Source organism: Pithys albifrons, chromosome 4 (genome assembly GCF_047495875.1).
Source record: "Pithys albifrons albifrons isolate INPA30051 chromosome 4, PitAlb_v1, whole genome shotgun sequence".
Classification (NCBI taxonomy): domain Eukaryota; kingdom Metazoa; phylum Chordata; class Aves; order Passeriformes; family Thamnophilidae; genus Pithys; species Pithys albifrons.
Window position 1 is genome coordinate 35,323,115 of NC_092461.1, and position 15,129 is coordinate 35,338,243.

General features: G+C 38.0%; 1 protein-coding gene across 3 annotated transcripts in view; it reads left to right on the forward strand.

Moving 5' to 3' along the window:
- The window catches only part of ZFAT (zinc finger and AT-hook domain containing), a 134,523-nt gene that overhangs the window by 87,634 nt on the left and 31,760 nt on the right, over nt 1–15,129 (forward strand). For all 3 annotated transcript variants that reach the window (XM_071553800.1, XM_071553799.1, XM_071553801.1), the window contains 3 exons: nt 286–518; nt 9,278–9,365; nt 13,196–13,345. In XM_071553800.1, coding sequence (XP_071409901.1) covers nt 286–518; nt 9,278–9,365; nt 13,196–13,345 — 471 coding nt within the window. The remainder of the gene's footprint in view (nt 1–285; nt 519–9,277; nt 9,366–13,195; nt 13,346–15,129) is intronic.

The following is a 15,129-nucleotide window of genomic DNA, read 5'->3' on the forward strand; positions in this document are numbered from 1 at the left end:
AGGAGACCAGATGTAAAGGACTTTTTTCTTTAGGAAAAAACCATTGTGCATATTAAAGTTGCCCTTGTTAGATTGTTTTGGGACATATAACACAACCTTTTTAGACAAAAGTGGGTTTTGTAACTATTTTTTCAGTAGTGAAGGGTCTTTAGACAAGTTTTCATTAAAGACAAAAGGGACAGCATTCAAACGGTGTTTTACCTTGAAAGAAAATTTTGTATTTCTTCTAATTTTCACTAACAGTTGTTTAAAAATTGCTTTCTTCATGTCTCATTTTATTTTCAGGCAAGTTGTTTTGGTACCAAGTACATTATGACATGCATGTTCGTACTCATACTCGAGAACATTTATATTACTGTTCCCAGTGCAATTACTCCTCCATCACCAAAAACTGCCTTAAGCGTCATGTCATTCAGAAACACAGTAATATTTTGCTGAAATGTCCCACAGAACAGTGTGACTACTCTACCCCAGATAAATACAAGCTCCAGGCACACCTTAAAGTTCACACAGATCTGGTAAGTAATGAACAGAATGGCTTGTTTTCTAAATTCAGTGTCATCATCACAGGGTTTGGAATTGTGTGGCAATATTTGAAGATGCGGCTGAGGGTTCTTACCTATGTGCACTCTGCATACTTCTGGGAATACATGAGTTACAGCAAGTAGATATTTGGTCCTTAGTTGTTTCCAATAGAGTGTATCTGTATCCATTGTCTCCCTTAGGTTTTCCCAGTATTGTCATATTCTTTGGGTTTTGAGAGAGTAAAATAAGGTCTGGTACTGTTATTGCTTTACTTCCTTCTGTGGAGCTGAATTCTCTTCCTTCATAAATAGATGGCTGTGGTAAAATCACATTTTAAAGGCTCCTGTCTTGTTTAGAAAGCCTTCTAGCTCTGAAAGCCATGTACTAAAAATGGGTCTGGTCTGCTGCTTCCACATGCCCTATTATATGTATTCTTTGAGACCATCTGAGGGGCTGCATGCCTGACTGGAGGCCCTTGTGCAACACACTGCTTGGTGATCTTGCTCTGATCCAACATGAATGGTCTTTTGAGGAAAAATGTTTTCTACATGAACCCTACTTGCATTGTTTTCAAAAATATATTTTAAAAAATACGTTATGGTATTCAGAATAAGAACTATTTTAAACCTAAGAAATAAGATTTTTATTCTTCCCCATTAGCTAAGGTGGGGTTTTCGGAGTGAAATTATTCACGCACTTTTCTTGGAAGATTAAGAAAACCAATTATTTTCTTACATCAGTATTGCCAAGCTTCTTCCTGCGCTTTTATTGTTTTGCATGAGTGGCCAAATGAGTTAAGCTTTTGTCAGAACAGGTCTGCACACCACGGACCTCTTTTCCTACCACCTGGCAGGATCCTGTCTGCGTGCAAGATCTAATTGGTCTGGGACAATCTAGACTTGTGAGTACCCCCATAGATTGGAATGTGCACACACTCACAGTGTAGGAACACAGATAAGTTCCTTCCTGTTCCAAACTGATGTCTAGAAAAGGGTGTTTCGCAGATGCCTGCTCTCCCAACATAAGGAATTTAGTCCACTTTTGACTGGAGTCTTTCCTGAAGGCCAGCAGGAGTGCTTAGGTGGCACAAATTACCTCATAGCGTTGTATGTGAAGGTACTGGTATGGAATAAAGTACTGTTTAGGATTTCAAAAAATGTTTGACAAGCATACTATTTGTACTTAAACTTTCTTGACTGATAATATCAGAAAACTGTTGTGAACTGCATCCTTGCACTTTGAAGTTTGAATTCCTGGTGCAGGAAAGTACTTCCAAAAGGCAATTTACCCTTCTCTTGAACTTAATTCTGTTCTTATTTCAACAGAAGGAAAATGCCAGTTAATTACAACACTCAGTCTTCTGTCCTTTAAGGACAAGGAAATATTCACACAGATGGGCCTTTCTTCATTCCGTACACAGCATTATGGTTTTTGTTGGCATTTTCTTGTAAATAAATCTTGTGCATCCATGATACAATGCACCACACGTGACAATTTCCTACAGGCCATTCACTTGAGTTGGAATTGGTGATCCTTGTGGGTCCTTTCCAACTCAGAATATTCTAGAATTGTGTGAGAAAGCAGCATCACAATTCAAAGCAGTGTGATAAATATTGTTGTTACACTTCCTTTTACTAAGAATGTGGTGCTTGAATTCAGGATTCATGTTAGTTTTTCTGCCTATGTGGACAATTTCTGTGTAGCTTCTTAAAAAAGGTGTTTACATGCTGTGCCTGGTGGTTTCAGGTCCTCCTCTGCAGTCAGCAGGTAGGCTCTTAGCCAGTATTTTCAACAGCTGAAGTGACTTTCAAGATATTTGCAACGGAACAGAACACTTCATCTCCTACTCTTCTTAAGCAGTTACTTCAGGAGAGCTTTAAAAACACAACCAGAATAGGTGACATAAAAAGGAACGTTTTTCCCCCTTGCGTCCTTCACTTCTATAGCTATTTTAAACACAGTCTGAATTTGAAGGGTGCAGAAAACTCACTATAGATACTCCTCTTTATTGTTTTTGAATTTATTATGCTTATGATACCTATCTGACAACAGAAATCTGCGTAAATGGTGTCTAAGAATACATAAGAAAAAAGAGCCTACAATTAGCTCTCCTATATCCTTATGTAAGTACCTGTTTCTCAAGTGTGATGAATGTCCACCAGCTCCCACCAGGAGAAACATTTTCATGATACTAAATAGAACTGAGAAAATGCATTTCATAATTAAAACCAGTATGACAGCAAGATCTTCCAGAAACATGCTTACTGATCTTACTGCCAAATATATTTATTGAAATGGTTTGAAAAATTCATATATTAAAATGTACTCAGTAGCTAAATTTGGCCCTTGTCATATTGGCCTTTGTGCCCACTGCTTGGTATATTTACTTCATATATATCACACTGAACAGGACCTCTTATTTCAAATTACAGCATGTTAACAAACTGTGCAGAGTTAAATGTGGAAATCTCATTTAATCCTAATTTTAGTTTGCAAAATCATTTATTAATAAATATTAAAATTTAAACTTCCCTGGAGACTTAAGGGACCAGCATTTCAGTTCCTTGTGTGGATGTGTGTCCTTTGTTGCATTGTTGCTGACTGCATTTCAGGTGGATCCCTGCATTATTTGATGAAGAGGATGAATGATGAGTATTGAAAAGTAGCTATCCCTTCATCCATGTCACTCACTCTAAAACCACCTGTCTTGCTCTCTGTGCATCAACCAAGTCTTGCACTGAATTTGGGATTGTTTATTTCCAGGCAGATGATGGGAAGTGTGAATGTGCTGCCTCTTGCCTCTGTACTTGCTACACACTGTTGTTACAAGGAAAATTTTTACTTTTGAGGCCTGGAAACTGAGGCTCTGCTTGATCCAAAACCAAAACTTTGCATATATGCTCTGATTTTCATTACCCATCTTGTACCGCTAAGGCTTGTGTAGTGGTTTTTGACATTTATTGGCATTTGTTGAACTGTTCAGAAATTCAGACCATGAAATGTGCCAATCTCTTGCATGTCATGGCACCTAGGAAAGGGCTGGGCAGTTGAAAATTGCTTGAACAATTTTCAGTTATGGATGAGCTTGTGGGACCATTAGGGATCAGGTGTGGGACCAAACAGTGCTCATGGAGGTACCAGAGTTTGTTTACAACCTCCAGTGAGTTTTACAATACTCCCTGTGCTGAGCAGATAAACATCAGAAAGCTCTGTCTCCGAAAATATTTTAAATCTCTATATGTAGTTGATACTGCAAGATAAGCACCTCTGTCAAACTGGAGTTCAGACCCAGAACCATTGCTTGTTATTAGGTGCCGACTTCTGCTTTCACACAAATTTTGGGATGCCAATGATTCTTGTCTTTGGAAGGATGCTTAGAAATTCTATTATGCTGCTGACCTTTTGTATCTGTAGGAAGTGAGATACCTAAGCTCTGATTGCTTATTTCCCCTTCCTGAGGAGCATTAATTTTTAGACTGTCACTGGTCTGGCTGTGTTACCTTTGCCTCTGGAGCAATGCCACTATGCAGTCAAGAGTGCAAGGTCCTGGAAAGGGAAGAAAATAACAAAAACATCTATGCTCTAATGATCAGGCGCTCAGTTGGAAAATGGCTTTCCCTCTTGGTCCTCACTTCCATATTGAATGTCAGCTAAGCATTCGTTTTTACTAGTGGATATTTCATGAAAATACTCTCAAGTACTGCGTGCAGGTGCTTGTCATTTTGTGAGCTGTTACTTCTGCTGCTTGTCAGACTTCATGAAAGTCTATCTAAGCATTTGCACATTTTTCTGTAGCCTCCTTCACACATATGTTTAGGCACCGCCTGGGTGCATCAGATCCTTTTAGCTAAGTTGTATTTCGATAGGACATCAGCTTAATTGAGGAATCTTTTCTGACTTTTTTTATTTGAACATCATGACAACTGTGGTGAAGATTTCTGGATGTCTTTACTCCTTGAAGTGTAACTCAGGGGCCCAAGTCTGCTCCCACACATATTAGAAATTAAATGTCTGTTGATCTGAGAGATGCGGGTGCAGGCTTTGGCTCTCTCTTCCTCTACAAAATTATACAATCAAATGTTGTGTTAATTGAGTTGTGAGAACTTTTCCTGGAAGTGCTCTGGGAGTACCAGTGTTTAGTAGAGCTTTGTATTATTTCCTGCTCATGAAATCATGTCACTGCTGCTGAAAAGAAGGGAGTGTATTGTTGATTTCTGTAACGTAATTGTCTAATTTGGGCTGTTTATTAGGGACATGGTTTTAATTTTACACTATAATGAAACTGATAACAAAACAATCAGGGCTTCACACAGTCTCTTTTGAAGTAAGTGGCAGAATTGCCTTATAGATCAGATCATGTAGTATATGGTCATATTATTCCGTGTGTGTTTATAAGAGAAGATATTTGTGTTATCAGAATGTCTCCCTACTGATGAGAGCAAGAGAAAAGCTAATCCTCTTTATGGTGTTTCGCTGTGCTACACATATTTAGTACTATTTGATTAATTAAATAAATTTTGTAATGATCTGTTGGTTTAAATCATAGAATTGTTTAGGTTGTAACAGACCTCTTAAGATCATCAAGTCCAACCATTAACCCAGCACCACCCTGTTCACCACTAAGCCATGTCCCCAGGTGCCACATCCACAAGATTTCTGAACACTTCAGGAATGGTGACTCAACCACATCCCTGAGCAACCTGTTTCAATGCTTGACCACCCTTTCAGGGAAGAAAGTTTTCCTCATATCCAATCTAAACCTCCTCTGGCACAATTGGAGAGACCGTTTCCTCTTGTCCTATTGCTTGACTGACCCCCACCTGGCTACAACCTCCTTTCAGGTGGTTGAAGAGAGTGATAAGGTTTCCCCTGAGCCTCCTTTACTCCAGGCTGAGCGCTCCCAGCCCCCTACATATACAGAGGCTTTTAAGTTTTCCTTTTGTGACTGTGTGCTAGCACACCTACCCCTCAAATTACCTTGAAACACATGCCTTAGAGGAATAAAATTCCCTTGATAGTGCTCTAAATCAGTAATGCAATATATCTGATTTCTTGGCACAATTTTAATTCATTTACATAAAGTGAAACACATTGTGATTCTTATGTAAGTGGCCTTGTTTTATAATAAAACAGCTTAAACAAGAAAATTTGTGATGTCATTAGACTATTTTTTTTTACTAGCTTTGCAAATATTTACCAACATTATTATATTTCTGATTTGTAGAATATGAATAGTACTTTCAGTCAAAAACCTACCTTTTTTGATTATTTTATTTTCTCAAATTGGTTAATAGGGGTATTAAGCGAATCTTGGAAAATGTGTAAGTAGCTTTGAAATTTAAATAGCTGATTGGACTATGCGGTTGGTCTGTAACAAAGGTAGATCCAGCACTCTCCATACTTTGCTTCTGTTTGTGCCCTTCAAAAAAGTCTTCAAAGGCATTTCAAAGGCAGGCACTCCGATAAGGCAAAGGGTAGGTAGCGTTTATTCTTAGCAGAGGAAAAGTTGCATGCTGAGAATGTGATTAAGGTATCACCAGAAAATCAGCCTCAGCCCTCCAAAGTGCTTCTGTTATTACCTATGACCAGGGCACTCTGAAGAGCTACATCTGTGCTGGGGGAGACCTTCTCTAGGGCTCTGCGTTGTGGCCTGGGTGGTCTGAAATGCTTCATTTGTAGCAGAGGGTTTCTTAAGAGTGTTTTGAGAGTGATGGGATTACACTGAAGGACTGTCATGAGCTCTCAGGGCAGTGACAGAAGTGCACTTAAACATTGAAAACTAATAGCATAAGCTCCAGTAGTCAGTGGCAGTGGCCTGGATAAGCAGCAGTGAAAGGTTTGGTTTCAGCGGGGTGCTCTCTCTGAGAGAGACTGGAGCTTGACAGATACACTCTGAAGGGTCTTGGTGCTCATGGGCACATTCTTACACTACAAAAAGTACCCCTTTTGAAGATCATTTCTGCAGAACTTGGTATAGATACCTTTCTAACTGCTTGAAAGAAGCTGTTTGGATTGTTTAATTATTGAAAAATTTTGTTACCATCATCATGTGGAAAGATGTGTTCTCGGTGCCTATCCTGGCGTGTTGCTCTGTAGCTCTTGTTGCATTTACCGATTATTTTGAATTTTCCTCTAAGGAATAAGCTTATAGCCTTACCTTCTCCAAGAGTATTAGCAAGAATGCAAAGTTGTTGCAATTACAGCATCTTAAAGTAATGTGTGTATGTAATGAAGTGTTGAATTTTTTTTTCTTGTGTAACTTTTTGAAACAGCAAGGTGTATTTGACTCAATGTTCTGGTCACACTAAGAAACATTTTATACAGTGAGTATCAAAGACCAGCAACACCCAACTGTACATTAAAAGTATACTGATTTTTTATCTTTATTTATTAAGAATTTGTAACTAGTTATATAGTAATTTTGAGGAGCAGACAGATCTGTCAAGAAATTTCACCTGTCCCTTCAAGAGCTCCTAAATGATACAGAGCTTATGTTTTTTTCTTAAGATGTGCCAAATCATGAATATGATTATGCAGTTCCATCTTTGAAAAAGTGCAGACATTGTTACAGAGTTTCATTAGGAGTGATTTACCAATCTTCATTGGAGTAATGTGTTCATTTAGAAATCTGGAATCATTGGTAGCAGATGTAGGTTATATCATTTGAGAGACCCTAATTCTGCAAATGAGCAGCCCTTCTTCAAGGTTTTGTCAGCATTGTAGGCTCCTTGAATCTCTTCTTCCAAAAACTAGCTAGTGTTCTATGATATTCCTTTTTTTTTTCCCTGAGGTTCTCAGGGCTCCAAATAGTGACAGCCCCAACTCCAGCACAGCTAAGTACTTTCCTCAGGGTGGTAATGCTTTAGTAGCTGCTTTCCCCCATCTGTGGTGTGGGTTTCTCACAGAAGCAAATGATCTGACAGCTCAGGCACAATTCTCCTTGTGAATGCTGTTGCCATATTAATGGCAGTGAGAGCTCCATATCCTATATCCTACATCCTACTGTCGTGGAAGTATTTCTTCCTATTTTAGCCCATGAGTTCTAAGGGTTACTTCTGGTTTTGACTTGTATGTACTTCAACATAGGATTTCTTAGGGATACATGATAGTGAGTGAAAATGTCTGCTGTGTATATTCCGTCAGATCTCGGATGCTCAGCAGGGTCAGCCCTGGTTAGTACCGGGTGCTGTAGACAGTCCTAAGGATTTCACTGTCACTGTCCAAGCTTGCTCGGCTGTGGCAAATGGACCTCAGGACTTAAACAGTGGGGCCAGTTCTGCACATGCTGTGCCTCACCTAAAAAATCCACGCGCAGGCTCGAAGGGCACACCCCCACTTGGGGAGGGCCCTTCCCAAATCTTTGTTCGTGAAGTTTGGCCGTACATACATACATATTTCAAAACCTGTCTGCCATAGAAACCCATCAATTTTGCTTTTCTTTGAAGAGACATGGCCATTTATAGCTGTGTAGCTGCAGCATTTAACAATAATGACCTCCTTGTGCATTTTTCCTCTCTATATTGAGATGCTCTTTGGTCAAAGGTCAGAAACAGGTAGAGTCCAGAACCCTTATTCTCCTGTTAGCTCCAAATTTCACTTTCATAACAGAAGGATCTGTCTCTTTTTGATCAGTGATCTCCTTCCACACTCTTCAAGAGGTATTTCTGTCCTCCTCAAATAAGTTGTGAAATATCTGGTCTGTAGCTTCAGCTCACTTTTTCAGAGACCTCTGGTAGTTTGGTAAGTATACCTCTCCCACCAGATAATATGTTCCCTGGTTCTCTGCTCAGCTGTCAGGACTAACTAGGCTTCCCTCCATCTGTGGTTTTGATAATCCAGTTTTATGTTAATCCCCAAAGTGCAGAGGTGGCTGGATGATCCATTCATTTCATTGAGCATCCAGTCTGTCTTCTCAGAAGGTGCTTCTGCAAAAATTTACCTCTTCAATTTATATAAGATGTGGCAAGGTTTGTTTTAAATTGGATAATTTACCAGTTAATGAAGAGAAGTCCTACATTTTTATGTGGAATTAGTTGCATTTGCAAAAACGTGATAATTAAAATTAGACTAAAATTGCTTTTAGGAAGAAATTGAGTCAAAACTGTCCAGTTGAACTTGATTGATGGTGTTAAACCTGTTAGTACATCAGTGACACTGCGAAAATCCAGAGTAGTCTCTAAGTTTTAAAATCTAAATAGTAGAAAAGGACATTATTGATAACACATAAATGCTGAATATTTATAAAGCAGTTAGAAATGTAGACACTGAGTAAGTAATGGCATGTGTCATTGTTAACTCTGCTGCTCAATTTCAGGCCATTTTATAAATCCACATACTGGTGGATGTTTTCAGAATAATAAGATCTAATCCTTATGTTTCAGAAGGGTGGACTTGTGTAAAAAGAAAAGAAATACCCCTGAATATTGCTGCTTTTATCAAATACGTTTTCTTCTGTTACATGACTTGATCTTGACACTCTTGATTCTCTACAGAGTCAGTCAGAGGATAATGCTTACATTAATTGTGCATATTCTCATCTGCTCTAACTTGGAGCCCTTCATTCATGAGGATTAATGATGCTTAGAGTACTTTAGTATTTCTTCTTCACTTATTTCACTATAAATACCTTCATTTTTTCCTTAAAAACTGAACCTTCAATTATAACTTTATTGAAAACCCTGTATTACTGAATAATGACTATAGTGATTTTGCCAGTGGACTGATAATGCAATCTCTTTATTTCTTACTTAAGGATAAAAAGAGTTATTCCTGTCCTGTCTGTGAGAAGTCGTTTTCTGAAGATCGACTTATCAAATCTCACATCAAGACAAATCACCCTGGTAAGAAAAAAATCAAGGAAAATTTCTCAGTTTAGTGAAACAAATGGATAAAAGTTTACAGCCAGCAGTGTAATGTGATTATATGCCTAAGAAGGAGAAGAGTGTATGTCTAATTTAACTGGTTTAAAGTAAAAATTGTGTTGAGTTTGCAGATGTTAGAATTTAGAGTGAAAAATGTTACTGTTCGAGTGTGTGCATTGTGGAATATGTGAATTGTGCTGAGAAATCTCACTTCATCGGGCAAAGAACTCATTTCCAAAAGAAGACCTAGCTGAATTCATATTATGCTTTGAGAAGTTTGGAATCAGGCATATAGACATCCTGTTACAACCCAGGAGACATAAAGTTCCCATTGGCCTCACTTGAACTGACAGCAATGCATTTAGTGCACATTATTTGTCTGTAGGTGACTGATGTGAATGCAGAGCTGACTCTGTGCTCAGGTCCTGTGGGGCTGGGCTGTGCCTCCAGGGCCAGGTAAGTCTCCGTCAGTGCCCCTGCTAAAACCAGCTGGGTTGTAGTAATGGCCAACATTAAGCTGGAGCTGTCAAGTCTGGCTGGATCCAGCTAACCACTGCAGCCCATCCAAACTCTGTTTATACCTGGCATTCCAGTGCTTGATTTATCAGTGCAACCACAACATAACATGAATGGGGTAAGTCAATGTGCTGTACCCGAGTAAACAGTCCTTTCTCAGATCTTGAGAGTTCAATGCCAAAGTGCTGGTGCAAGGACTGATTTAAATCTGACTGCTGTGAACTTGGCAGACCCATACTGATGGATCTTAATTTCCTTCTCAGTATCTGTGTTATTTTGGATAGATAGACCCACTGCTACTGCAGAGGAAGCGGAGGTGACTTCATGGGTCAACACACTTTAATTAACTCATCTACAGTGCTACTTATCAGCTGACATAATTTGATATTAAAAAAGCAAATACTGGCCATGCTCAAACTGAATTTGGGGAAGGAAAAATCCTATTAAAACAATGTACGTTTTCTTGTCTTTGCCAAAAGTACAACATAATAGATAAAGCAGTAGTTTCTTACCTTCATATTGCCACTAGATAGTGCTAGACCCGTGTTTTAAACAGTTTCCTTCACTTTAATTTCAGACTAACTCCCACTTCAGCTCTTGAGTTGCTAAACCTCTTTATTTGCAGACCACTCCACAGCCGTGTAGTTGGAGGGCGTGTCATGCGTCAGTGGACATGTCTGATGCAGCAAACTGAGATGAGAAAAGGCTTCTGAGCAATATTGTAGTCAGGAGGTATATCACCAGTAAGCATAGAAATAGAATCTCAAGAGCTGTGCCTATAAAGCCTTTGTACTGCCTCAGCCAGGGAACGTACGAGACCTCCCTAAATAATAGGATGTGCGAACTAGCAGGACATTATGTACTGTGCCTTACAGGTTGCCATTAGCCTGCACTGCTCCATTTTCTGCTGAATTCTCTGTATGCTGTGTCTGAGGTCCAGATATACCAGTTAACTCTGGAGTCCTGAAATACTAAACTCATGCATTTAAATACTTTGAACAAATTCAGTTGGTATCTAATTCCCTCTAAAAATGTAGTGTATTTTTTGATCCAAGCAAGTTCTTTTAAACTCTGTGTTATAATAGATGTAAAGTGAAAAAAGAAAATCTGCACAGCTTATTATTTTGTGTCCTCATTTTTCATTCATGTATCATAGGCAAATAAAGCTTAAAGGCAAAATACCAGATTTATTAGATACATCTCCATGGTACTGAATAAATACTACATCTAAGATATGCCTATGCAGTAGTTATGCAACAACCCTGTTTTAATATATGGAGGAGAATTAATGCACAAATCTTTTTTCCTGTGCGTTCTCTCCTTGTAATCAGAAGGAAATCCTTTATTTGTGCAACATACTTAATTACAAGCCAAATAAATGTGAGGGATCTGATGGTATAAGCTACTAAATACTGCAGTGGAATGAGTGCAATTGATTTCAAAAATGTAAATGAAAAAGTGTAAGGATGAAAGGAAAAAATGGGTACTGTTCAAATTAATTGAATTTTAAAACGACATATCAAAAATTAATTTAAACTGAAACCCTTTCATATTTATCATTAAAATGCTGTTTCTAGAACTCCTCTCTCTTTCCTTAGTATCATTCAGCATGATCCCTCCCTTGTCTCTTCTGTTTCATCAAACAGAATGTATGAAATCAAACAGCACTCCTTCCTCTTCTGCATTTGTAGAGGAGTTGAAATTTGGTCCCATGAAGGCAGTGAGACAAAATTCTCTGTAGACTTTGGCAGAGCTGTATTGGAAACCAAAGAGACAAGCACTTTATTGCCCAATGATTTGAGTACTCAGCAGTGAAGGAAAAGTCTTGGATTGTGGTCCCAGCTCTCAGAATTATCTACCTTTTATCCACTGTCTGATTTAATATGGTATTTCTTAATAGTTCTGAGACATGAGAGGCACCAGCCTTCACAGATCCCCAATGAGCAGACATCCTAGCCTGCAGTCATGAATGAAGGATCTAAGCCATGGAAGGCAGATGAGGCTTCAGATATGTGTGTGTGTTTTTCTTTTTTGAGTACTTTACAGCTTATCTCTGCTCAGTGCCTGGGCCTTTATAGTTACCTTTTGAGGTTGTTTTCCTTGTTGGGCATATGAGTTCAGGCAGGACTTTTGATTACATTCTGAGGCTGATCATCAGGAGGCTACGTATTAGAGTTCATTTTTGGTAAAAGTCATAGTTTGGACTGTAACTTCCAAGTTTATAAGATTTGGAGCACCAGTTTTCATGTCTTAATGTTTAGATTGCATGAGTGCTGTACTTTAAGTCAGGAGATAGCATTTCATTCATCTGACATGCATTTAGCAATTGATTATTTTTTTAAACCGTTTGGCAATGTTTTCATTATGTGTTTGGGACATTTTAATTTAAACTTCATTATTTTGAGCTTTTTCACTGTGACAACCAAAACATTAGATCATATGAAGGAAAAACTTAAGAGTTGTGTTTAGCTTGAATAAGCAAAGGCCAGGAGAGGAATCTTAATTGCTGTATTCAGCAGTCTAATTAAAAAGAAGACAGCTAGAATCTTCTTGAAGCTGTATAGTGAAGGGATGTGAGTTGAAGCAGGGAGATTCTGATTAGAATTAGGAAAATAATTTTGATTGTAAAGGTGCTTAAACACTGGAATGGGCCAAAAGAGGCTGTAGAATCTGCATCCTTGGATATGTTTAGAACAGGACTGGATATTACCTCGAGCAACATGATGTAACATTGAAGTTGGAACTCTAAAATTGACCCTGCTTGGAGCAGGTGACCTTAGAGGTCCCTTCCAATCACATTTATACCACAAGTCTGTTTTTTTCTTTAAAGTGTCTGATTATCAGCATTCTGATCAGTATAGCTGTGGCTGAAGTCAATTGTCTTCCGATACCATACATCTGGAAATCTGGTATGAAATCTTGAATAAAGCTTTTGAAAATACTGAAATAAAAAGCACCAAAAAAGCTTATGGGGAAGACTCATAGTCAGAAAAGGATTTCTAAGCCAGTGGCACAACCACATTTTAAAAAATATTTAAAATGTTATTTTTTTTTTAAACAGGCAGTGAGGACAGTGAGTTCGCAGATCAGAAGAGAAAGGACAGAGCATCTTAGGAGGCCTGAAGGAGAAAAGGTCCTTGTGCTCTTTGCTCAAGTCAGTTTTGAGTGACAGTAAGGGAAACAAAGTTTTTAAAAAGCTTGAGAGTGAGTCAGGATCTAGCTCTTCAATATTACTTACAGATCAAATTCCCTCATGTACTTGTGGTTCTTAATTCCTTTTGCATTTCCTTCAGAGGTTTCAATGACTACTATTTCTGAGGTTCTTGGCAGAAGAGTTCAGCTGAAAGGACTTATTGGAAAACGAGCTGTGAAATGTCCATACTGTGATTTTTATTTTATGAAGAATGGATCAGACCTTCAACGTCATATTTGGGCTCATGAAGGTAAAACTGGTTTTAAGCATTTGGGCATATAATGAGTCTGCTGATGTAAAAAAAGGATTCAGACTTCTTTAAGCTACATTAAAGGTTAATTAATTAGTTTAATGAGTTCTGGATCCCATATGAAACTGCATGGTCATAACATGAATAGACAGCTTAAATGTTTTGTAAAATGAACAAGGTTCTGATGCATTTTTTTTCAAAACTCATTCACAAACATCTATAAAGTATTCTGTGTGAGTAAGGAGGAGTGAATTAAAAACATGCTCAGTCTCTTAAAATAAGTAATTTTCTCTAACTTCTTATGATTCACTCCTACTCCTTTCATGTTTGCCTAAAAATACATGGTCTGGAAATCTATTAGTGAAACAATTGAAATCCAGTTGCTTTGATGTATACCTGTAAATTCTTGGAGTATTTTAATTAAATCATGCAGTGCATGGCAGCTGTTGACACAGATAATGCTCAAAACCCCATAAGATAATGCTCATCATATCTATGACTTCTTAGGGAAAAATTCCAGTAATATGGCAACATGTTGGTTAAAAATCTCTGCCCAGTAAAATCTAGTGTCTACCCAATCTGTGTATTTTTGTAATAGGTTGAAGACCACTTTATTGGTCCTCAGTCAAGTTAATAATCAATGGAACAGATTGCCTGTGCTTTTGGATTCTTTAGCCATCCCTCTGCATAAAGGGGATAATGGGATTTGTTAGTCTCAGACTGGTATCTTGATTCCAGGATATTTGTTCCTATATAGTTTCTGATGCCTAAAATGGAACGAAAGAACTTTCCAGACTATTATTATAGATAAAATAGAGAGCAGATCTTTAATTAAAGCACTTTAAGGTACACTGAATACATAAGTGCACAATGCAGTATAAGGCTCTTACAAATTTATAACACTAATTAATTATCATATCTAACGGATACATCCAACCTGAGAATTATTCAGCTCTAGACCCTCCCTATGGTCTGCCCCTTGGCATGCCTCTGTGGCATAGAGTCAGAGGTCTCAAGATCTGCCTACTTCCTTACCATCATCACCCTCACATCACATGCCTTCTTTGGAGCTTCTCCGAGGTTTCTGGGCCTATCTGCTTTGACTACAATAATATTTTTTTATGCCCTTCTATGTGTGTGACCCAAACAAGATGACCTTGCTAAAATCTTTTTGTTTGAAAAGAACATTAAACAAAATTTCAAGAATTTTGAGAATTTGATATAAAGTATGAGTAGGGGGTTTAGTAACTGTTAACTGCTATTCTAAAGTGTTAGAAACTATACAGCTATATTATTAAAAATCTACATGCTACAAATCTTTAAGGGATCTTAAAGCGTCTGTTCAGCATATTTGTTCAGTGCTTTAACTGTGAGTTTACCTGTCTGTATACCATAGCAGGGTCCTCTCCAATGGCCTACTCCATTAAGTCTGGGTAATACAGAATATAGGTTAGAGCAATTCCTTGTATATTCCATAGACAGAGGGATTTTTATTCTGACCAGAAAGCTTGGAACTCATCTCATCTGACTATCAGGAGAAAGAGGTGAATAGAAATTTATTTTCAAATCAAAATCTGCAATCAAGTCTGCTTAAAGCAGACTATTATTCCTCATGCTTGTAAATCTATTTTAAGGTCACTTATATCAATGTAAAACTGCCAGAACCTCATGAAACTCTTGAACTACTCTGCCAGTTCAGATTTATTCAACTTTTCTTTGAAGGATTTACTTTGTTCTTATAGACCTTCTGTTAAATTATATACTGGGTGTCTCTCTATGGGCTT